Source organism: Panthera tigris, chromosome A3 (genome assembly GCF_018350195.1).
Source record: "Panthera tigris isolate Pti1 chromosome A3, P.tigris_Pti1_mat1.1, whole genome shotgun sequence".
Lineage (NCBI taxonomy): Eukaryota > Metazoa > Chordata > Mammalia > Carnivora > Felidae > Panthera > Panthera tigris.
Window position 1 is genome coordinate 39,111,669 of NC_056662.1, and position 23,657 is coordinate 39,135,325.

Consider the following 23,657-nt stretch of genomic DNA (forward strand, 5'->3'; position numbering starts at 1 on the left):
AAAGTAAAAATAGATAAGGTAAATTGGACTACATCAAAATGTAAAGTTTTTCTATTTAAAGGGCACTATCAACAGAGTGAAAAGGCAACACATGGAAGGGAGAAAATATTGGCAAATTATATACCTGGTAAGTGGTCAATATCTAGAATATATAAAGAACACCTACCACTCAACAATACAAAATGAAATGATTCTATTTAAAAATGGGCAAAAGGCTTGAATAAACATTTCCTCAAAGATGATGACCAATAAGCATATGAAAATATGCTCAAAATCACTAACCATTAGGGAAATGCAAATCAAAACCACAATGAGATACTACCTCATACCCATTAGGATGGTTACTATAAAAAAAGAAAACCAACAACCCAGCAACATAGAAAATAACAAGTGTTGGTTACAACATGGAGAAATTAGAATGCTTATGTACTTATACCTTTCTACCCGAAAGAACTGAAAGCAGGATATCAGCATGGTTGTACACCCATGTTCATAGCAGCATTATTCACAATAGCCAAAAGTTGTAAGCAACCCAGTGTCCATCAATGGATAAATGGATAAATGAAGTGTGGCATATACATACGATGGAAAATTATTAAGCTTCAAAAAGGAAGAAAATTCTGACACATGCTACATGAGGACAAACCTTTAGGACATTATTCCAAGTGAAATAGCCCAGTCACGAAAGACAAATACTGTACGACTCTACTTATATGAGGTACCTAGAGTAATCAAATTCATAGACAAAAAAACTATAATGGTGGTTGCCAGGGGCTGAGAGAAGTGGAGAGTTTTTCTTTTATGGCTATAAAGTTTCAGTTTTGCAAGATGAAAGAGTTCTGGAGACTGGTTGTACAACAACGTGGATGCACTAACACTAACAAACTGTACACTTAAAAATGGTTACGAGGGTAAATTTTACATACATTTTACCACAATTAAAGAAACCAAAAAAAAAAAAAAAAAAAAAACTCTTGAGTTCTGAAACACATTTGTTCCCAAGGTGTTGAAAAAGGAACTGTGCTCCTGTAGCTTAGTCCTCAACTCTAAGCTAAGTAAGAAGGCAAATGAAGATGTGAATGGAATGATAAGCAGTGAAAGAGGCACATGGATTTGAGGTCCTGGTGGGATTACAGCATTCATGGAGTAACTCGGAAAGCACCAGAGGTCTTCAGAGACTTGGAAGCTTAACCATTTAATTTGGAAAAGACAGTCCAGGTTATGACCATGAGAGTAGAGAGAGGGTGCAGTTATTGGAGCAAAAACAACCCCTAAATAATGGGACTGAGAAGCTAGAATTCATGGATACAGAAATATTCAAAACTTGGAGAGAACTACAAGCTACTTCTCTGTCCTCATCTCCTATTTCTCCCAGTGAAATGTAGCAATAAGGAAAGGGAATGATATTTACCATCCCAACTAGGACCAATATAATTGTGTTGTGGGAGAAAAAGCTTGAGAGGCCTGCAGGGGAAGTTCTCAGGAGAAAACTAGACTTCAGTTACAATGAAGGTAAAAGTAACATTTGGAGGAGAATGACCCCAAGATAGGTGATCAGAAAGAAAGAAAGAGTCTAGGGAATGGAGAATCCACCCATTTTAAAACCAAAGTCTTCGGGAGATGGTAGTAGTATATTAATTATCTCTGTAAACCCTTACTGTACATGCCACATGCAAAGCATTGCACTAGAAAAGATTTAGTGAACTGAAATTACTTTACTCTGGCTGTATTGTAGCATGTGTGTAAGGAGCTTTGCATTAGAGAGATTTAAAGTCCTTGTTATTTTCACTTCTGCTGTCTGTGCTCTATGAGGCTGGTATTAAGGAAATTAAAATAAAACAAAACAAAACACAGATACTCCATTGGAAGTGGGTGAGATATACAAATAGTCTACTCTGGCATGTTTTCTCATCTTTGACATCAAGACATTGATTTTGTTTTTTCAATATTTTGAAATCTTTTAGTAGAGTTTATGTCTTTTTTGCTTGGCTATACAAGGGTAGAGCTGGGGTCCTTTCTATTTTTACTATGTATGCCTCAACTACTAATGCTGGCATTGGGGAGGATACTTATGGGCCTGATAAACATCCTTGGTCTCCAGAAACTCCTTAATTACAAAGGGCACTTTCATTTGTCATTGGGCAGGCACTGCATATCACAAGATATCAAGAGCCCACAAGGGAAAGTCAGATGACCTGAGGAATTGGTGTCTTTTTACTTTCCACCTGCCTAAGGACAAACTGTGAGCTTATGCCAAGGTCACTTCTATTTCTGCAGATAATAATCCCACTGCTGATTATGGGATGTTTTGGTTATGGTAATGGGGAGGAGCTAAATTTGGAGGAATTTAGAAAATGTTACGATGTAGAGAGGAATTTTTAATTTATATAAACATTTTTTCAAACTTTCCTCCTTTAATCAAGATTTAAGATTTATTCATTTATTCAATAAACATTTATTTAATGCCTGCTATGTGCCAGGCACTGTTCTAGTTGCTGGGATAATAGCAGTGAATATAGACAAAACACCCTGCTCCCATGGAATTTATATTCTAGTGGAGGGAGAATAAGAACAAACATAGCAAAATATAAGGTTACACAGTGATAATTCTGAGAGGGAAGATGTAGCAGGGAAGGGAGACAGAAGGTGTTGTGATGGGGCTTGCAATTTTAAATAGTGTGATTGCAAATGTGCAGAATAGTCAGGGAAGGACCCTCTGAAAAGATGACATCTGAGCAAAGACCCGAAGAAGGTGAGGGCAAGGAGCCACATGGTTATCTGAGTTCCAGGATGTTCTAGGCAGAAAGAGCAGAAAGGTGGGTCCATGGCTAGGAGTTTCTGAGGAATAGCACAGAGCCCAGTGTGTCCAGAATGATGTAAAGAAGACAGTAGTAGGAGATGATGTGAGAGAAAAAATAGTGGGGCCAGACCACAGAGCCTAATAGGCAAGACACTGGTTTTACAGTGTGAGATGGGATGCCAAGAAAGGGTTTCAAGTAAAGGAGCAACTTAAAAGGAGTTACATTTATAGGATTATGTTGGTTGCTGGACTGAGAATAGACTGAAAATGTTGAATCCCCTACTTCCAGATGTCAGAAGAAATCATGACGTTAATAAAGTTTAATAAGCATCTGTGACCATAAGCCAGACTGGTCTCTGTCTTTTTGTCTTAATATTTAGGACCTCAGACAAGTCCTAAGAGAAGGCTCAGGAAGTCTTATCTTCTCACTGTAGAATGAATAAATATTTGTTGAGTGAATAAACAAAAAACATTGACTGAGAATGAAAAAAAAAAGAACAGAAACAACAGCTAATAATTACTTGGTTAAGAAATTCTGAGCATGCTGAGTAAATACTACTTATAGTGCCTACAGCCTAAATTTTGTACTGGAGAAATATAATGGTTTAGCAAAATAACTACCTGTGTGGTGACATTTCTTTCCTTTTGCTTTTTATTATGCTTTTCTGCTTCGATATCTGCAATATACAAAACATTTTTATAAAATTAAAAATATTTTCTTTTAAAAAATATCAATAAATAATTCTTTTCTTAGAAAAGTTTATTTATTTTGAGAGAGAGGGAGAGAGTGTGTATGAGTGGGAAGGGCAGAGAGAGAAGGAGAGAGAGCCCCAACACAGGGCTCGATCTCATGAACTGTGAGATCATGACCTGAGCTGAAACCAAGAGTCAGATGCTTAACCAACTGAACCACCCAGGTGCCCCTAAAATTTCATTAAATAATTTCTTACTGAAAAGATTTCTAGATAACTTTTATAACTCTAAGAATAATAGTGGAAAATAATTTAACTTTAAAGTTACCAGCATTGTGGTACAAAATAATTCCTTCATTGATAATTTTTAAAGATATAACTTTCCACCAGAGACAATCAAAATACTTTAATCAACATCCTGAAATTGAGTTAATATAAAAGAGTTAGACAAATAATAGACTAATCACAAAGCAGAAAACTTTCTGAGTTAGAACTTAATTAAAATGTGTCCATGTAAGTAAATGTCATCTATTAATAAAGAATATTAAAACATAGAAGGAATACAATCTTTTATATACTTACATATGCATTCATATGTCAGAGATACTAAATATTAATATAGTTGAATGATATAAATATCTGAGAAATGTAGCCTAGTATGATTATATCAGGCTTTGAAATCTGAGAAAATAATTTTCACAAGCATTTTTAACAAATCTTTTTTATAAAGAATAGAATATATATACACCATATAGAATACATATATAGTCCTTGGTATATTTCATTTTTGCTTATACTTGAAGTTTCTGAACTTACCGCTTCAGAAAAATAAGTCTTTGAAAACCTGATATAACAGGGTATCACATAATGGCCTGTCTACTACATTAGTAAGACTGATAATTTTCAATTACTAAAAAAATTATTTGATGCATTGTAAAAATGACCCTACATATTTCTTGAAGTATGTGATACATTCACTTTATAGACTGAAGAATTTGACTCAAGACAAATATGGATAGTCGGAATTTTATTTTTCCAAAAGTTGTGAGCTTGTACTTTTTAGAGCAGATTATGAATGTTCTAATGTTATCTCTGACATTGTATTTATTTATTTTTTTTTTAACTTTTTTTTTTTCAACGTTTTTTATTTATTTTTGGGACAGAGAGAGACAGAGCATGAACAGGGGAGGGGCAGAGAGAGAGGGAGACACAGAATTGGAAACAGGCTCCAGGCTCTGAGCCATCAGCACAGAGCCTGACGCGGGGCTCGAACTCACGGATCGCGAGATCGTGACCTGGCTGAAGTCGGACGCTTAACCGACTGCGCCACCCAGGCGCCCCGTCTGACATTGTATTTATTAATTTGATATGTTTTATTCTTTCTCTCACTGATGAACTTTAGTATTTGATCTCAAAAATCTGTCTTTTCTGTTTGTAAGACAGACCTTGTAGAAACTGGTTGTTCAATATTTAGTCCTCTGTCAAACTGGAGAAACAATTGGAAAATTCTCAATAAATATTCAACAACTTCATGGTGAAACATGGAAAATTTTTAAAGAAATATATTTCATCAAATTATATACATTAGATACATTAGGATTGCTCTTCAGGTTCAGGGTGTAAAATAAATTATGCCAAAATAAGAATGTTATTATAAATTAAACTTCCTTTATCCCAATGTTGCCAAGTGATCATTTTGGGGCCATGGATACTCATTATCAGGCAACATAGCATCATGGTCCACCATATGGGCTTTGAGTTGAACAGGCCTGTATGCCAGTCCTGATTTCGAATCAATTTAAGTAATTTGTTATGGTAATCTAATAAAATAATCTATGTAAAGTATTTAGCATATACTTAATACATATTCAGTACATATATATATTCAGTCACATATATAATTATGACTATTATAAAAAGACCTACTTCCTTAAAGGATTGAAGATGCCTTCAAAATAATAATATACGTGAATTAGTACTTTAAAAGGACCACAGAAAATAAAACATTAATAGAGACTTAATATGTTATCAGATTTTATTAATGCTGTGCCTATAATGTGACTTTTCTCTCAATTAAGGTATTTTCTTCAAAACAAATTACTTATGGGGTGCCTGGGTGGCTCAGTCGGTTGAGTGTCCAACTTTGGCTCAGGTCATGATCTTACAGCTCGTGAGTTTGAGTCCCGCGTCAGGCCCTGTGCTAACAGCTCAGAGCCTGGAGCCTGCTTCGGATTCTGTGTCTCCCTCTCTCTCTGCCCCTAACCCACTCGCATTCTGTCTCTGTCTCTCTTAAAAATAAATAAACATTAAAAACATTTAATAAAAAACCCCAAGTTACTTAGCCTAACTATATTTGTGTATTAGAAATCAGACAACGTGACTGATTATAGCTACAGTAAATATGGAACAATTTTTTTTTTAAATTTTTTTTTTAATGTTTATTTATTTTTGAGACAGAGAGAGACAGAGCATGAACAGGGGAGGGTCAGAGAGAGAGGGCGACACAGAATCTGAAACAGGCTCCAGGCTCTGAGCTGTCAGCACAGAGCCCGACACGGGGCTCGAACTCACAGACCGCGAGATCATGACCTGAGCCGAAGCCGGTCGCCCAACCGACTGAGTCACCCAGGCGCCCCAATATGGAACAATTTTTAATCTCCATTATCATGACTAGAAAAAGTAAACTGGGAAAAGCAATGTGATTTGATCTATTCCCATTGTTATATTCCCCAAGGTACACAGAATAAAATTAGAGTTAGGATGCACAGAATATACAGACATAGAACAAGAAGTACAAAGTGTCATGTGTATTAGAGCAAGAGGAGAAAATTATGGATATTAAGTGGAATAACGTTTGTATTATACACTGGACCAGAAAATCAAGCTGTCAGTGGTCACATATTAACATGAAAATTACAGGGCTAAAAGCAATTATCAAAGGTAGGATAAGTATAGATAAAAATGTGGATAAAAGAATTAGTGAGATGGGAGGAGGTGTAAGAATCTAACTGAAGGAACAAACTATTTAATAGCTTAAAAGATAAAAAGAACATAAAGGTAGCTGGTCATTATTTCCAGCATAAGATGCACAACAACAAAAATATGTTTCTTTTCTAAATTTCAGGCTTTTAGGTTTTCACCTAAAGAAAACAAAGTTTTGATGGGCTACTGGGGAACAAATGCTGCTACAAACAATATCTTTCACAAAACTTTCTAGCAGGTTTTTACATATCAATTGGGGAACATTGGTGATTGCTGGAGACCTGTCCCACTGTTTCATCACTTCCCTCTATCTGAATACTGACATCGGAGGGCAGAACCAGGAGCCCACAGGGTGTTGCCAAGAGCCAAGGAAAATAATAGAGAGTAGTCCAGGGCCTTCATCAAGGAACACTGCCTACCCCTGGGGCAGAGAAACTTGCCAACATGCGCACCTGGCTGGATTTCCAAATTGCCATGGACCAGTGGCTGTTGTACATATCTCATTCCCCCATCCTTTTTTTTTTTTTTAAATGTTTATGTATTTTTGAGAGACAGAGACAGAGTATGAGCAAGGGAAGGGCAGAGAGAGAGAGAGAGAGAGAGAGAGAGAGAGAGAGAATCTAAAGCAGGCTCCAGGCTCTGAGCTGTCAACACTGAGCCCAAGGGGGGCTCAAATTTGTGAACTCTGAGATCATAACCTGAGCCGAAGTCGGACGCTTAACCAACAGCCACCCAGGTGCCCCTCATTCCCCCTTTAATTTCTATTTTTACTATTTTTTAAAGTTTTATTTATTTAAGTAATCTCTGCACCCAACATGGGGCTCAAACTCATAACCCTGAGATCAAGATTGCATGCTTCTCCAACTGTGCCAGCCAGGCACCCCTCATTCCCCTTTTTTAGACAGCAGTGTCTAGTGTAGCATAGTTTTGGCATAGTTGTAGCACAGAGAATTATGAGAAACAATAAATCATTGTTACTTGAAACCACTAAGTTTTGGGTTGTTATGCAGCAGTTGATGACTGAAAGCTGTCTGTTTCTTCAGCCTACTAGGACTCCTTGCATAGAATTCTCAATTCTCAAAAGCTACATTAGACCAAAAAATAATGCCCAAATAAATAATATATAATATACTCCTAGTATTGAGAAAAGGATTAGAAGAAAATAATATCCAGGGATATTTATTGTCTTGATCAAAATTCTTTTCAGATCCACTTTCTCACGAAAGGCTTGATATACATTAACTCCTGGTTTTATCATTTATTTGCCCAACATGGCCAGTGTCCTTTCTTTCCAAGACATGGTTTATCTTCCTTTTAATGGACACTGATTAACGTGACTAAGATTCTGAAAAAGAAAAAAAAAAAAAAAGAAAGAAAGAAAAGAAAAAGAAACCACCACCACAACAACCAAAAAACTCCCCAAAACACACAAAAAAACACCTCTGTACTCTATGAGGGAATCTGCCTGGGAAGTTATAGGCAAATAAAATGTTTGCTGGTTTGTGCAGACAACTTTGGACAACATTAGTTCCAACAAATGGAACTAAACAGAAGTATTTTATTGATTCTACTGTCCTAGTTCTCTAAAATGGTGCTTCATGCCTTAGCTTCTTTGACCATTACATGTAATAATAGTATAAAAAATACTAACTATTGGTTCTTTTCTGACCTTTCTTTCAGACTCTGTGTCGTACACTGGCTTCTGTGACTTTAAACTATCCTGGATATCCTTTTTCCTTTCAAACCCCTATTTTAGATATCCTCTTTGGTTTTATATCTGCTAATGACTGCGTATTTCTCAATGCCAGTCCTCACCTCTTCTCTTTGGCATGACCTAAGAGTTGAGCTGGGTTAGCAAGGACTCTGGAGTGGACAGATGCGGAGTGCAGAAGGTCAGAAACTACAAAAGGATAATACACTGATTCCAGAACAGGCAGCCACTTAAGAAGTAAAAGCCTGGGAATTAAACTGTAATGACTGGAAAGCAGAATAACACAAGTCATAGGAAAATCCACAGAAGGAATCCAGGACGGCAGAGGTGAGACAAGTGATAAGAGACAAACCTGGCAACAAGGATGGTTCCAAAACCTGGGACTAGTCACATGGGAGCAGGTGAAACCAGGGACAGCAGTGCGTAGATGTGTCTAAGTCACCAGAAATAGGTACACAACTGGGGAGACGTAGGAGTAAGAAGAGTGAGGGTTTGTACCTACAAACATCCAGAGAAAATTTCTGTCAAAGGGATTTCTGTAGGGGTGAGTTTTCAGTTTCCTGTGGAAAGCCTAGCATAAATCAGACCCTCATCATTTCATGACTACATTCTTACAACAGCCTCCTAACAGATTTAATCATGATTGCTCTAATTTTAATCCAATTTACATCTACCCTCAGAATAATTTTCCTTGAGTACTGTTTCCAGCAAGGCACACATCTGCTTAAAAACCCACAAGTCCCTGTAGCTTACTGTATAAACACTAACTCCCTATGTTGACTTCCAGTTTCCTCTAGTCAGATTTAACTCCACATTTACAAGTATTTTTTAAATACAAATAATCTGTTCCACTAGCTCCTGACTACTATTTGAAAGTTTTCTGCTTCACTTTCTGTAAATTTAACAATTCCTATTGAATGGACTAAAAGTTATCTATTAAAAATTCAAAAAATACCAGATATAATTTTAGGTCATTTATTATTTTTGGTTTGTGAGATACTTAGTTTTGGACATCATCAACACTGATGTTCAGAAATAACATTTCATTATCTCCTTACTTAGCCATGTGACCTTGGATAAGTTATTTAACTGCTCTGAGCTTCAGTACTATACCTATCTCTGGAGTAGATATGAAGACAGAGTAGAATTATTATTATTATTTTTTTAAGTGTCCCAATTTATTTACTTATTTAATATAATTTATTGTCAAATTGGTTTCCATACAACACCCAGTGCTCATCCCAATAAGCGCCCTCCTCAATGCCAATCACCCACTTTCCTCTCTCCCCCATCCCCCATCAACCCTCAGTTTGTTCAAGACAGAGAACTAAAGTGTAGTGTTTGGTGTTTATTAAATACATGGTAGCTGAATAATAAATGTCAGTTCCTCTCTCTTCTCCAAAGGCCTACCTTTTTTTAAATACATACATACATACATACATACATACATATATATATGTATATAATTTATTGTCAAATTAGTTAACATACAGTGTGTAAAGTGTGCTCTTGGTTTTGGGGGTAGGTTCCTATGGTTCATTGCTTACATATAACACCCAGTGCTCATCACGACAAGTGTCCTCCTCATGCCCATCCCATTTTCCCCTCCCCCCCACCTCCCCATCAATTCTCAGTTTGTTCTCTGTATTTAAGAGTCTCTTATGGTTTGCCTCCCTCCCTCTCTGTAACTATTTTTCCCCCTTCTCTTCCCCCATGGTCTTCTGTTAAGTTTCTCAAGATGCACATAAGAGTGAAACATATGATATCTGTCTTTCTCTGACTTATTTCACTTAGCATAATACCTTCCAGTTCCATCCACATTGCTGCAAATGGCATGATTTCATTCTTTCTCATTGCCAAGTAGTATTCCATTGTATATAAAAACCACATCTTCTTTATCCATTCGTCGGTTGATGGACATTCAGGCTCTTTCTATAATTTGGCTATTGTTGAAAGTGCTGCTATAAACATTGGGGTACAAGTGCCCCTATGAATCAGCACTCCTGTATCCTTTGGCTAAATTCCTAGTAGTGCTATTGGGTCATAGGGTAGTTCTATTTTTAATTTCTTGAGGAATCTCCACACTGTTTTCCAGAGTGGCTGCACCAGTTTGCATTCCCACCAATAGTGCAAGAGGGTTTCCATTTCTCCACATCCTCGCCAGCATCTGTTGTTTCTTGGGTTGTTAATTTTATCCAAAGGCCTACCTTTTAAAAGCAAATGTTATCAACATCTGTGAGAAAATCACTTCCCTTACTGAAATAAAATTAAGAAACTATATAGGGTAAACACTGGGAGAAGAATCTCCTACTGGATTTTACCTTCTCTTTGGCTTTTTCTCACGTAGCCACTGCAAACACCTTTCCCTTCAAACTCCTTTCCTGTGGTTACTCTTACCACATCTAAAACACATTGGAATTTTCAAAATAGAGTTAATAATCCCAAGGAAGAACAACAAAAATGTAAAAGGCATGGACAGAGTCCAGTATACATTGGCAGATCTCTGGTTCTATAATACCTCAACTGAATTCTCCCTGATTCTATCTCATTCCTTTTTCTGGAAGAATTTCTGGCATTCCCAGAAAAGCCACTCTAACTTATACTTCCACACATGGCATATCAGGATATGAATCTTTCCTCAACCTAACCAACACTTATTTTTGCAAATATATTGGGATAAACTGATATTTCATTGTTAATTTCCATTTGCAGATTACCAGCAAGATCACATTCAAGGGCATTTGTATTTTCCTCTCCAAGGAATAGACTGTTAGATATTTTCCCCATCTTTTTATTAAGCTTTTTAAGAAAATATCTTTAGGAGTCTTAAAATATATTCTGGATATTATTTGATTGGTGTTTATGTTATAGATATATTTTTAAGTCTGTTAGTAGCCTTTTAACTATTTATAGTATCCTTTGCAGCACAGTTGTTTTAAATTCAAATGCAGTCAAAACTATCAATCTTTTCTTCACCTATAACCTTTGTGTAACGTGTGTGTATGTGTGCATGCACACGTGTCTTGTTCAAGGCCTTACTAATCACTTGAATGTACATTTTCCTGCATTCCCTTCAGCCATTTTTATAGTTTTCCATATTCCTGTTTATGTTTCTGATCAATCTGGAATCAGTTTGTTTTGACTGGCATGAAGTGGAACCTGGCTTTTACTAATGAATAGACAATTTGACAATAACATTCATTACAGTCCATCTTTTATCCATTGTACTGAGAAACCTTCTTTTGGTAAGAATTTCTCATTTGTACATTGTTTCATTTTTAAACTCTCTGCTCTATTTTCTTGATGTATTTGCCTATTATTCTGGTAATACACTATTTACTGTAGTTTATAGTTGCATACTTCACTATTTGGTTGAGCAAGAACTTCTCTGTGGAGATACAAGTGCACATATGCACACATACCCTTGTTCCTCTTTTAAAAACTTGTCTTGGGAATTTTAGTATATATTTCCTCATTTCCTCTCTAAAATTTTTTTTTTAACGTTTATTTATTTTTGAGACAGAGAGAGACACAGCATGAACGGGGGAGGGGCAGAGAGAGAGGGAGACACAGAATCAGAAGCAAGCTCCAGGCTCTGAGCTGTCAGCACAGAGCCCGATGCGGGGCTCGAACTCGCGGACCGCGAGATCATGACCTGAGCCGAAGTCGGACGCTTAACCGACTGAGCCACCCAGGCGCCCCAAATTTCCTCTCTAGATGAATATTATAATAAGGTTGTCAGATTCATTTAAAAAATGTACTGATATTTTCACTGGGATTGCACTGGATTTACCTGTTAATTTACAAAGACCTGGCATATTTATAATACTGAGATTCATTTAGGTGTATAGACTTGATTTATTCAGTTTTCTGTTTAATGCTCTTCAGAAAATTTTCATTTTTATTACTCATATATGCCTTGTCTAATTTTTATTAAATTTATTCCCAGCTATTTTTAAACTTCTGTCACTCTTGTGAAAGGGACTTCCCCCCCCCCCAAGTTTTAATTTAAATTCCAGTTAGTTAGCATACAGTGTAATATTAGTCTGAGGTGTAGAATTTAGCTATTCATCGCTTACATACAACACCCAGTGCTCATCACAACAAGTGCCCTCTTTAATAGCCATCGCCCATTTATCCATCCCACCACCTACCTCCCCTCCAGTAACCCTCAGTTTGTTCTCTATAGTTGAGAGTTTGTTTACTGTTCTGCTTCTTTGCCCCCCTGCCCTGCCCCATGTTCATCTATTTTGTTTCTTAAATTCCACATGTGTGAAATCATATGGTATTTTCTTTCTCTGTCTGACTTATTTCTCTTAGCATAATACTCCCTAGATCCATCCACATTGTTGCAAATAGCAAGAGTTCATTATTTTTTATGGCTGAGGAATATTCCATTATACACACACACATGCACACACACACGTATATGTATATACAACTTCTTTATCCATTCATCAGTTGGCGGGCATTTGGGCTCTTTCCATAATTTGGCTATTATTGATAATGCTGCTATAAACATTGGGTGCATGTATACCTTTGAATCAGTATTTGAATCCCTTGGGTAAATACCTAGTAATGCAATTTCTGGCAATTTCTGGATGGTAGGGTAGTTCTATTTTTAACTTATTGAGGAACCTCCATACTGTTTTCCAGAGTGGCTACACCAGTTTGCATTCCAACCAATGGTGTAAGAGGGTTTGCCTTGTGAAAGAGATCTTTAAAAATGAATTTGATTGTTATATTTTTTAAAATTAAAACGAACATTTACTAAGCTGTATCATGTCTGAAAGGTTTCTTTGGTTACCATTGATTTTTAGCGTTCCTCTTAAATTCATGCTTTATTTTCCTGGAGCACATCTTCTAGTCAATATTTCAGCTAGGATTTGTGGGTGATAAATTTTCTGAATCCATTCATGTATGAACATGTCTTATTTTGCCATTACACTTTACAGTTTGTCAGGTTATGTAATTCTAGATGCAAAATCATTTTACCTCAGTACTTAGAAAATATTTCTCCAGTATCTTTTTGTACCCAATGCTACTAATGAATTTGAAGTCAACATGCTGCTTTTCACCTTGTAAATAATGTATTTTTTCTCTTTAGAATCTTTACAGGGGCGCCTGGGTGGCTCAGTCGGTTAAGTGTCTGACTTCAGCTCAGATCACGATCTCGCGGTCCGTGAGTTCGAGCCCCGCGTAGGGCTCTGGGCTGATGGCTCAGAGCCTGGAGCCTACTTCCGATTCTGTGTCTCCCTCTCTCTCTGCCTCTCCCCTGTTCATGCTCTGTCTCTCTCTGTCTCAAAAATAAAAACGTTAAAAAATTTTTTAAAAAAAGAAGCTTTACAATGTTCTGATTATCCATAAAGTACTAAACATTTACCATTATTTTCTAGGAGTGGGTCTTTTCTCAATCTTCCTCCTTGGCACTCAGTGGAACTTAATCTAAAAACTCTAAAAAAGGTCTTTTTAAGATCCGGGGAATTTTATTTAATTCCTTTATTTCTTCCTCTCAATTCTTCTATTTTCTCTTTTTGGAGATACCATTATGTGAATTTGTAACTTTTAGATGGATCCTCCATGTTCTTGAACCTTTATTTCATACACATCATCTCTTTTGTCCATTTTCATTGTGCTTATAAGAGAATTTCTCAGTTTCATTTTTGAGCTTCTGGGTTGCTATTCAGCTCTGTCAATTTTGGCATTCAGCCTTGAGGTTTTTATTTTTATTATCATATATTTCAATACCAAAATAGCTCATCTTTTTTCTTTCATTAAGGCATGTTCTTCTTTCATGGATACAATATCATCTCTAAATTTCATGATAATCATTTTAATGTTCTGAAGACTGCAACGATTTCCTCTACTTGTTCTGTTTCCTCAGGTATTATAGTGTGTGTGTGTAGGCTGATGCTTTTATGTGGTTACTTTTCCTCATGTTGGACTTGGATTTTCCCTCTTAACCTGTCTCTGAATGCTATAACAATCACCTCAGCCTGCCACCAGTTACCTTATGGGTGTTGGAGGAGATGCTATCAGGATGTGTCAGACAGGACCTAGTCATCTGGGAATAGGTGTTCCCTCAGTATCATTAGCCATTTGCAGCAGACATTACATCACTGCCAAAATGCCACCCCAAACCTCATGCTTTGTCTCCTTGTATACTGAATTATTTTTACTATATACTGAAAACTTTATCTCAGTGGATTGAGACCTAAAATGAAGTTGCTTTCCAATGGAGAGAACATGAATTTGATTTTGCCAGGTGCCTAGGGCAGTACAAGTACAGGACAATCTTAGATTGAGTTCTAGGCTCAGGGTGCCTGGGATTACCCAAGCTGTAAATCTCCAATGGAGCTGGGCTGTGACCATAACTTCTCAGGAATATATTTTTTTTCCTCTTACTTTACTCTGTGTTTTGCTAAGTGTCAAGTTTCTGCAGACCCCTGGACTTGGGAGGGGTGGGTTTACTTCTGGTCTGCCCTTATCACAAGAGTACAGTACTTTATGGTCCTTGGTGGATGTTGAAAAGGTCTCCTATTAGACTCCTCACCTTGGAAAGATCCTGAGAATCAGATTCTGTTCTCCTTGCTTTGTGAGGCCACAAAAACCAAAGGCCACATTTGCCTGGCTCAGGATAACAGCAGCTTTGATGTTCAGGTGCAGGACTGGGACCAAGGTGAGGCAAGTCCCGGCCCTGCTGAGGTGCTCTTGTGCTTACTTCTCTTGATTTTAGCAATTCCTTAGATTTTCTTATCTGGCAGTTCTTTACCATCTTCTCAACTCTGATGCATTTAAGAAGCTTGTATATTTTACGCACAACTTTTTTTTCAGTGGGATGGTTGGACCAAATAGCCTAGTCACCTAGCCTTTCATTACTAGAAATGAAAATTCTGCTGTCTCCTTTGCATACGGAGGTGGTGGTCATGAGGAGGGTAGGAGTCAGACTGCTAGGCTGCAGCTGCTATTGTTTCCAACCAACAATCCTCTCTTTTTGCCCCAAGGATCCTTTCCTTTTTCCTGAACCCACTTGTATGTCATTTCTAACCATATTCTCTTTTGTACATTTTTGGGTAAAAGTTTCTACTTTTAATCCATTCTTTTATTTTGTCTTTTAGGTTATTCATAATTTCTTTTTCATTAAGGGCATTCCTACTTGTTTTCCAGAGACTATGAATTGTTTTCGAAGACTATGTTCTATCAGGGAAGCTTCAGGGTGTACACTTTTTCCAAAGTGAGAATATTCTCTTCAAGGACAGCACTGTAATCTTGGTGCTACCTCTGTGAGGCAGACTTACAGAAGTCTTAAGAAACCGGTTTTTCTTGACTACTCTATCTCATTGGTTGATGAACTACAGAAATAAAATTCGATGGCTACAGTAAATAAATTTCAGATGCCAGTAAAATATAAAATCAGTGAAAAATGATTAAATGCCACTGTTAGAGTTTATATAATCACCATCCTGCCAGAACAACTGGTTGAAAAGCAAGTAATCAGTCACCTAGCTGTTTGTTCTATACAGCAGCAAACGTATGTATACTACATTTTAAAATGTTTGAATGATGAATTGAATATTTTATTTTTCATCTGGCTGCTTGGCAATATGTCGAAACAGCCTGAGGTAAGTAAATATGATTATGAGGCAAAAACTCAGAGCAGTCCACTTTGGAGAATACAGACTTAGAAATAACAAACAGGTGATACAGAGTAAAAACAAGAGAAAAACGTGATTCCTACTGTACAATTCCTGTTTTAGTAAATTCTGTATTGCAGGGTTTTGAAATCTGTAAATCTCGAATAGTAGACATAAAAATATCTGCATGACCTACTCCACAGGTTTTGGGAATGTGTTATAGAAATTTTAAAGTGTTACAAGTGCTAATTTAAAAAATTGTTGAGAACCTGATGAGGAAGTTAAAAACGAACTCAATTATGAGACTGTGATGCATGAGAAAGGTGCATGTGCTATGAGGAAGGGCTTGGGAAAGTTTTTTTTTTTTTTTTTTTAAGTGGGGGAGGAAGTAGAACTTGAAATGGACCTTAAAAGATGAGTAGGATGTTATGCTGTAGATTTCTGGTGGTGATGGGAAGAAAATGGAATGACAGTACATTCCTGCAGTCAGGCCAGCTTTGTGAACCATTCAACTGCAGAAAAGATTGAGAAAGACATCAAAGTGAGAGAGTTAGGTGGTATACTGAGTAGCTACTAGTTTAAATTAGTTAAATTAGTTGAAATAAAATATGTGTGTAGCAGAGACAAAAAAGAAAGGAAGTCAGAATCTAATTGCATAGGATTTTGACTGCTGGACAAGACATTGGGATTTTATTTGGCATAAAGTAGGTGCTTGAAAATTATGACCAAGTCTGGGGTTTAGGAATATTATTTCTGGAAGTACTGTATTGTAAATAAGAGGAGAGTTAGAAGTACAGTCATGTAGGGGCACCTGGGTGCTCAGTCAGTTAAGTGTCCAACTTTGGCTCAGGTCATAATCTCACAGTTTGTGAGTTCGAGTCCCACATCAGGCTCTGTGCTGACAGCTCAGAGCCTGGAGCCTGCTTTGGATTCTGTGTCTCCCTCTCTCTCTCTGCTCCTGTCCTGCTCACATGCTGTCTCTCCCTCTCAAAAATAAATACATATTAAAAAATATATAAAAAAAAAAGAAGTGCAGTCATGTAGATAAAAGATACTAAAATGAGACCCTAAATTGAGACATGAAAATGCATAGATGGGAGAAGCACTATGGAGTTGACAGGATTTGTTGAAGGAATAAAGGAATTTATGATGGTAAAGGATTAGAAGATTCTGGCTCCAGATGTGGCTTTGCAGAATGCCCCTGAGGAATCAATTTGACTACTCTGGGCCTCAGTCCTATCACCTATACAAAACATTAAATTAGATGATACTTAGTGCATTATAACTGTATGACTATACAATTTTCAGGTTTTGTTCTTGAGAACTAGGGGAGCAGGGAGGGATGTTGATGCCATTAATAAGAGAAGAAATACAGAAGAGGAGCTAAATTTGAGGTTGAATTTAAGGTGTTTGCAGGCCATATACTACTGGTGATATCATCATGCTGCTGATGTGCACATCTAGAGATAAGCAGGAAGGTCTAGGATGCAAATACATATGTAAAAGAAGCTGGGGCTTGGGAAGAAGTAGCAGAGACATAGAATATGAGAGCCAATTTCTGAACTTTGGGCATAACATTTAAAGGGAGGGTTGAGAAAGATAAGCCAGTGAGACAGTTTAAGATTCTACATAGGTAGAGGGGGGAAAGAAGATGGAGAAAAGTGTCAAGTGTTGCATAGAGGTTAAGAAACAAAGAGTAGTGAGAGGTCACTAGATTTGTAATCAGTGGGCTATTGCTATTCTTTGAGAGGGCAGTCTTAATGGATGGGAAGTAGATCTTAGGATCAATCAAGAGCAGGTAGAGGGCTATCACTGACAGAGAGAATTCTTGGGGCAGGTATGTGACAAGAGAGACACATGAGCCCTTGTACACAGAAAATGGAATAGAATTGGGAAGAGTGTCAGAAGGAGGCGGTTCCTCTAAGCAGCCTGAGTAACCCGAAATAAAGCTGATGCAGGGACATTAATGGGTTCAGCTATGAGGTGGGGTGGGGGGAGGGTCTGTTCATCCAGCTCTTCTCAGGCTGAGGGCTGCCCTCCTCCCATTGAGTGTTGTCCTATTGAATTGTTCCAAAGAGTAGTAGTCATTGTAGAAGTAGTAGTAATATTGTAGAGTTGTAGAAACCTTTCAGATAAACCTGGGTTATGAAGAAAGAGACTTATATTTTTCAAGACAATTCACAAAAGAGAAATCAGCTTCCTTACTGATTTATAACATAACGCAGTAATCAAATTTCTCTATAATAGTGAACAATCCCATCATGACACATGTGCTCTTTCCTGCTTCTCTTCAAGGAAAGATGCTCTAGATACTTGCAATGTATTTGTTCCCTGTTTAGAAGTATAATGTAAAAGAACTGAAAGGAAGCAAAGGTAACTCAGAACTCCTAAATTCTACAAGTTATTTAAAACAGCACTGGTAATAGCAAGCCCATTAAAAAAATTTTTTTTTAATGTTTATTTATTTATTTTTGAGAGATATCACTTCTCGGCCTTTTGGCTAAGATCAAGTGTATTTAATTTTGAGAGAGAGACAGAGCATGAGCAGGGGAGGGACAGAGAGAGAGAGGGAGACACAGAATCTAAAGCAAGCTCCAGGCTCTAAGCCATCGACATGGAGCCCAACACAGGGCTTGAATTCATGGACAATGAGATCATGACCTGAGCCTAAGTCGGAAGCTTAACTGATTGAGCCACCCAGGAGCCCCGGCAAGCCGCTTTATGTAACAGTAAGATATAGTCTGCTTGTACTGCTTAGGCTCAGTATCCTCTGCAACACGTCCAGGACTTGGCCTTAGTGTGGCTCTGACAGGGACCTAGATATGATTGCTAGACAATTGCTTTCTGAATTCTGATTAGTTTCAGATTGATGAGCTACTTGCCTTTTTCAACTGGGATAGAATTGCTACATGGGTGTCAGGGAATCGCTATAAACTTTCTATTTCATTTTGTTTTATATCATATATTTTTTTAACTGTAGAACTTGTATGATAGTGAAGAATTACTGCTAGAAAGAGATAGACAAATTAGGAAAACCTTGGATCCCAGATAATTTAGAGCCAGAAGTTCTGGCAATGTCTTTTCTCTGCCTCAGTTATATACCTTACACAACCTTAAATCAGAAGCTGGTTTGGAAGTATGGAAAGAGAAAATACTGTGGATTTTTCTTCCATTTTCTAAGCCACACTTTGGAATAAACTATGCATTTTTTTTCCAGCAGAATGAACAACTTTTTTCTAAGGATTTACCAAAAGGGGAAAAAAAAATGTCAGAAACTCTTTTAGAACTTTCCCTAGGTCAATGCAGAGTCAGGAACAATCACATAGTTATGGCAGCTTCCCTCTCTCAATAATTTTACATAGGTGAAGTCAAAGTATATTGAGCATCAAGTGAAAAAATGTATAAAAAACAATACGCAAGTTTGCAAGGTATATGTGAGTGAAAAAAAGGCAGCCCTGTCTGTTTTGCCTGGAGATCTAGGGTTATAAAGGCCGGAAAAGAAAAAACAGAGTGGGGTAAAACCTGATTTTGGGTACGAACCACAGGTCTTATAGCATGGCTTGTAAAGTAACTGTCTTGTCCCCTAACTACTTCCCTGGGTCTCTGTAGACCTGCAATCAATAAATTATCTCTTAAAGACTCAAGTCTGACCTTGCAAAGTGCCATAATACAGAAAGAACTCTGTAATTATCATCACTCTCTACTTTCTCTCTTCCTATTCACTCCCATCAATTGAAATCAGGTTTTGTCCCTGCTTCTCTGATAAAACTATCCTGGAAAGGTAAAGACTTCCCTGTTGTTAAATCCAGTGATACTTTGTTGGCCCTTACCTCACTTCCACACTCTCTCTGGCATTTGGACATGCCCATCTTCTAGGGACACTCTTACTTTGGACTCTTATGTCACTATTCTCTCTAGCCTTGTCATCCATTTGCTCCTCTCAGTCCCCACTCTTATTGTTATAGTTAAATCCTCATTGTGGCATCTTATTGTGGTTTTGATTTGCATTTTCTTAAGGACAAATGATGTTGAATATCTTTTCATGCATTTTATGGTCATCTTTGTATCACTTTTGGAGAAATGTCTATCCAATTCCTTAGGTACATACCCAAGAGAAATGAAAGCAGATGTCCAAACAGAAAATTTGTATACAAATATTCATCACCCATTACAAACCTGGTTTGCTGTTTTGCTGATGAGTTTGTAAAAGTTATTTATATATTCCAAATGCTAAACCTTATTGGATATATGATCTGCAAAAATTTTCTCTTTTTGTGTGGATTGTTTTTTCAGTTTCTTGATGATGTCCCTTGAAGCATAAAAATGCTTAATTTTGATGATGTCTAGTTTATCTGTTTCTTCTTTTTTTGTGCTTTTAGTGATATACCTAACAAATCATTGCCTAATGAAGGTCACAAAAATTTATGCCTGTTTTCTTCTAAGAGATTACATCTTTAGCTACCATATTTACACCTTTGACTCATTTTACATTAGGTGTGAGGTAGGTATCCAAATTCACTTTTTTTGCATGCGGCTCTCCAGTCATCCCCATCATTTGCTAAAGAAATTATTCTTTTCCTTCTCCATTGAGTTGCCTGGCATGTTTGCCAAAAATCATCTGGCCATAAATTTGAGGGTTTAATTCCAAACTCTCAGTGATATTCCACTGACCTATGTCTGTCCTCATGTCAGTCTCATACAGTCTTGATTACCGTAGCTTTGTAGTAAATGTTTAAATTGGAAAGTGTGTGTCCTTCAAATTTGTTCCTTTTGTTTAAAAACATCCACTTCTATATTAATTTTCAGATAATTTTCTTAATTTCTGCAAAGAAGTCAGCTGGGATTTTATATTGAATCTCTAGATCAATTTGGAGAGTATTGCTGTCTTAATATTAAGGTTTCCAAACTATGAACATGAGAAGTGTTTTCTTTTTATGTTTATTTATTTTAAGACACACACACACACACACACACACACACACACGCACACACACACACAGAATATGAATCCCAGGCAGGATCTACACGCTGTCAGCGTTGAGCCCCATGCAGTGTTCCATCCCACGAACTGTGAGATCGTGACCCGAGTTGAAATCGAGTCAGATGCTTAACCTACTGAGCCCCCCCGGTGCCCTGAGAAGTGTTTTCATTTATTAGGGTTTTCTTTAATTTCTTTCAACAATATTTGTAGTTTTCAGAGTAAGAGCTTTGTACTTTTGTTAAATTTATTACCAGTAACTATTCTTCTTGATACTATTCTAAATGGAACTGTTAATTTCATTTTTTTTTTTGTTCATTGTGACTGTAAAGAAATAGAATTGACTTTTGTTTATTGACCTTTTATCCTGCAACCTTGCTCAACTCATTTCTTAGTTCTAATAATTTTATAGTGGATACCTTAGGATATTCTGTATATTAGATTCTGTCTTTAGTGAATACAGATAGTTTTAGTTTTTCTTTTCCCATCCTGTCCACCACAAGTACAGGTGAGGTGTGGATTTTTCGAAGATGCTTTTTATTATTAAGCTGAGGAAGTTTCTTTCTATTTCAAATTTGAGGAGTGTTTTTATCAGAAAGGGATGTTGAATTCTGTCAAATTTTTTTTTTTTTCATCAATTGAGATGACCGTGTGTGGTCTTTATCTTTCACTCTATTGATATGGTGTGTTACATTAATTAATTTTTGGATATTATACCAACCTTGCATTCTTGGATTAAATGTACATGAATATTTCTTAGGTTGAATTCAGGAAGAGTAAATAATCTGAGACTGAGTAAAAATTAATTCAATAAAAGGCCAGAGAAACAAGACTGGAAAATAATTTCCATTTTAAGATAGTAACTAGTTAGAAATCCTGGAAACTTTGGAAATACATATGTTACTGTGAAAAGATTAAAGGCTGTAAGAATATAAATTAATGCACTTTATAACTCTTTGAGTCCTCTACTTTTCCATTAAAGTCCTGGAACTAAATATTCATAATATTCTGGATTCAACAAAATTTAACAACCTGTCTCAAATATCCCTACTCTATAAAAATTACTTTAATGCTTTCCTCATAAATTGCTCAATCTTTTCTATTTTTCCCTCCTTCCCTTTCTCCCTCCCTCCTCTTTCTCTCATACACACATCTTTGCCAGGTATTATCCTAAATAAGAGTATCACTGATTTCTATCCTGTTTGGATATTCTTAAGTACTTACCCCCCAAATGGTATCAATTGGGAGTATAGTGAGGTTACTTATGATCTTCGAATCAGCTTCTACCCTTACTACCGTTAAAGAGAGAAGACCCTCATAGACAACCATAAAGACAGAAAAAAACAAAAACTTACTTCTAATCATGACCCCAAGAATGATCAATATCTCTATTAACAGGGACAGGGGCTTCATCTTCTCATAAGCAGTTCCTCCTTACTTATAACACAGGCAGAACTAGGTGGCTGGCCCACAAGTTTCCTCTTTACAGGTTTGCAGGGGTCAGGATTTGGTTGCTAAGCAACCATTTCCTTATTCTTGGGCCAATGAGCTGCCAGAAAGTTCCTTTCAACTGGAATGAAGGCAGCTACTGGAGAGAGCAGGCTACGGGGAGGGAACCATATCTAGTCTGCTAGTCTGGTGGGAGGGAGATAAGGAGTATGTTTAAGATATGTAAGAGTTGCTCTCTGAAAGGAAAGGAATAAACCAGAAGTCCAATTTGTACATGTCTACAATAACATTCAAGTGATTTTCAGAACTGCTAGAAGTGTTTATTTTTATGTTACCTTCAGTGTTGCAAGCTGCACTTATATGAAAACACAATTAAGTACGTGAGCTGACCTAACATCATCCTTTACTCTAACATCTGAAGGCGATGGTGCACGGGAAGCATATGGATCAAGTCTGCTTTCGTCCCCATCTTGGTGAAAATGTTTATCCTCTTTTTGAGTAAAGAACTGCTGAGGTTTTACTGGGACAAAGGCAAACAAATTCCAGTGATCATTTTTTTTTTAAAGGCATTTCATTACACTTTCCTTGAAAGTTATTTAAAAATGCCCTCTTCATTGTCTTTAACAATATGGGCAGTTCATAAGTGAGTACCCTCAAGGCTTGAACCAGAAATGAAAATGAATATTTAGGTAAAAGCATGGGAATATTAAGACTATCCAAGGAATGGAACTGAGAAATTATGCCTAAAATATATCCAACATTTACAGTGTGTAGAGGTAATTACTTCAGAAATAGACATATTTATTGCCTTGAATTTGCAGGTTTACTCCCTTTGTTAATTAGTTTCCCAATGCTTTAATCTCTCTCTATCTTCCTCTTATAAGGACACTTGTGATTACATTTAGGGCCAACCATGATAATATCGGATAATCTCCCGATCTCAAGATCCTCAATCACATCTGCAAGTCCCTTCTGCCAAATAAGGTAACATTCATAGGTTCCAGAGATTAGATCCTGGAAATCTTTGGGACCATTATTCCGTCTATTCCCTAGTATCTTTTCCTTTCACCAAGGGACTTCAAAATGGGACTTTCCTAACTTCTGTACTTTTAAAAATTGCCTAAATATAATTTGTTTAAACTCTTAAATGTAATCTATTAAACATTTTCCAAATATTTTTTGCATTCCCCATTTGGATTCAGATTTATCAGTATCTTTCAGCAGATGATTTTGCCTCCTACTTTCACTGAAACTGAACTCATTGGACCTATCTTCCCTCTACTTTCTTTTCATTAAAAATTTTTTTGAATCTTCATTCTTTTTTCAAATTCATCACAAAAGATGAAATGCCTTTTCTATACTCTAAGTCCAAGACTTCCCTCACTTTTGATTCTATCCACATTTGCTTTAT

General features: G+C 36.9%; 1 protein-coding gene across 3 annotated transcripts in view; it reads right to left on the reverse strand.

Moving 5' to 3' along the window:
• SEL1L2 (SEL1L2 adaptor subunit of ERAD E3 ligase) overlaps window positions 1–22,295 on the reverse strand; it is a 115,501-nt gene extending 93,206 nt beyond the window's left edge. For all 3 annotated transcript variants that reach the window (XM_042980928.1, XM_007086803.2, XM_042980927.1), the window contains exons 1-2: window positions 22,153–22,295; window positions 3,422–3,477 (exon numbers count right to left, since the gene is read on the reverse strand). In XM_042980928.1, coding sequence (XP_042836862.1) covers window positions 3,422–3,477; window positions 22,153–22,210 — 114 coding nt within the window. In that variant the 5' untranslated portion in view covers window positions 22,211–22,295. The remainder of the gene's footprint in view (window positions 1–3,421; window positions 3,478–22,152) is intronic.
• Window positions 22,296–23,657: the final 1,362 nt, after the last annotated feature.